The 237-nt window shown below is 67.5% G+C and overlaps 1 protein-coding gene across 1 annotated transcript in view; it reads left to right on the top strand.

Moving 5' to 3' along the window:
- Nucleotides 1-4: 4 nt before the first annotated feature.
- The window catches only part of LOC104526406 (tubby-related protein 4-like), a gene marked incomplete at its 5' end in the record, with an annotated part of 4,215 nt that continues 3,982 nt past the window's right edge, over nt 5-237 (top strand). The window contains 2 exon segments of the mRNA XM_029085421.1: nt 5-232; nt 235-237. The exon segment at nt 235-237 is cut by the window's right edge and continues 1,614 nt beyond it. Of these exon segments, the coding sequence (XP_028941254.1) occupies nt 5-232; nt 235-237 (231 nt within the window).

The raw sequence follows: 237 nt of genomic DNA, 5'->3' as shown, positions 1-237 counted from the left end.
CCTGCGCATCACCGCCGCCGAGAAGAAGATGCAGCAGCCCTGCGCCAGCGCCACCCTCAACCGGCTGACTGTCCCCCGATACTCCATCCCAAGCGGGGACCCGCCGCCCTACCCCGACATCGCCAGCCAGCTGTCCCAGGGCAGAAGCCTCGCGCAGAGGCTGGACAGCAGTATCATTCACGCGACTCTGCGGAGGAACAGCAGAGAGGCCGCCCTGAAAAAGGCTCCGCTGGGGGG

This window comes from Antrostomus carolinensis, unplaced genomic scaffold (genome assembly GCF_000700745.2).
Source record: "Antrostomus carolinensis isolate BGI_N321 unplaced genomic scaffold, ASM70074v2 scaffold12606, whole genome shotgun sequence".
Lineage (NCBI taxonomy): Eukaryota > Metazoa > Chordata > Aves > Caprimulgiformes > Caprimulgidae > Antrostomus > Antrostomus carolinensis.
The sequence above is the reverse complement of the archived record's forward strand: the minus strand, read 5'-3'. Positions and strand labels throughout refer to the sequence as shown.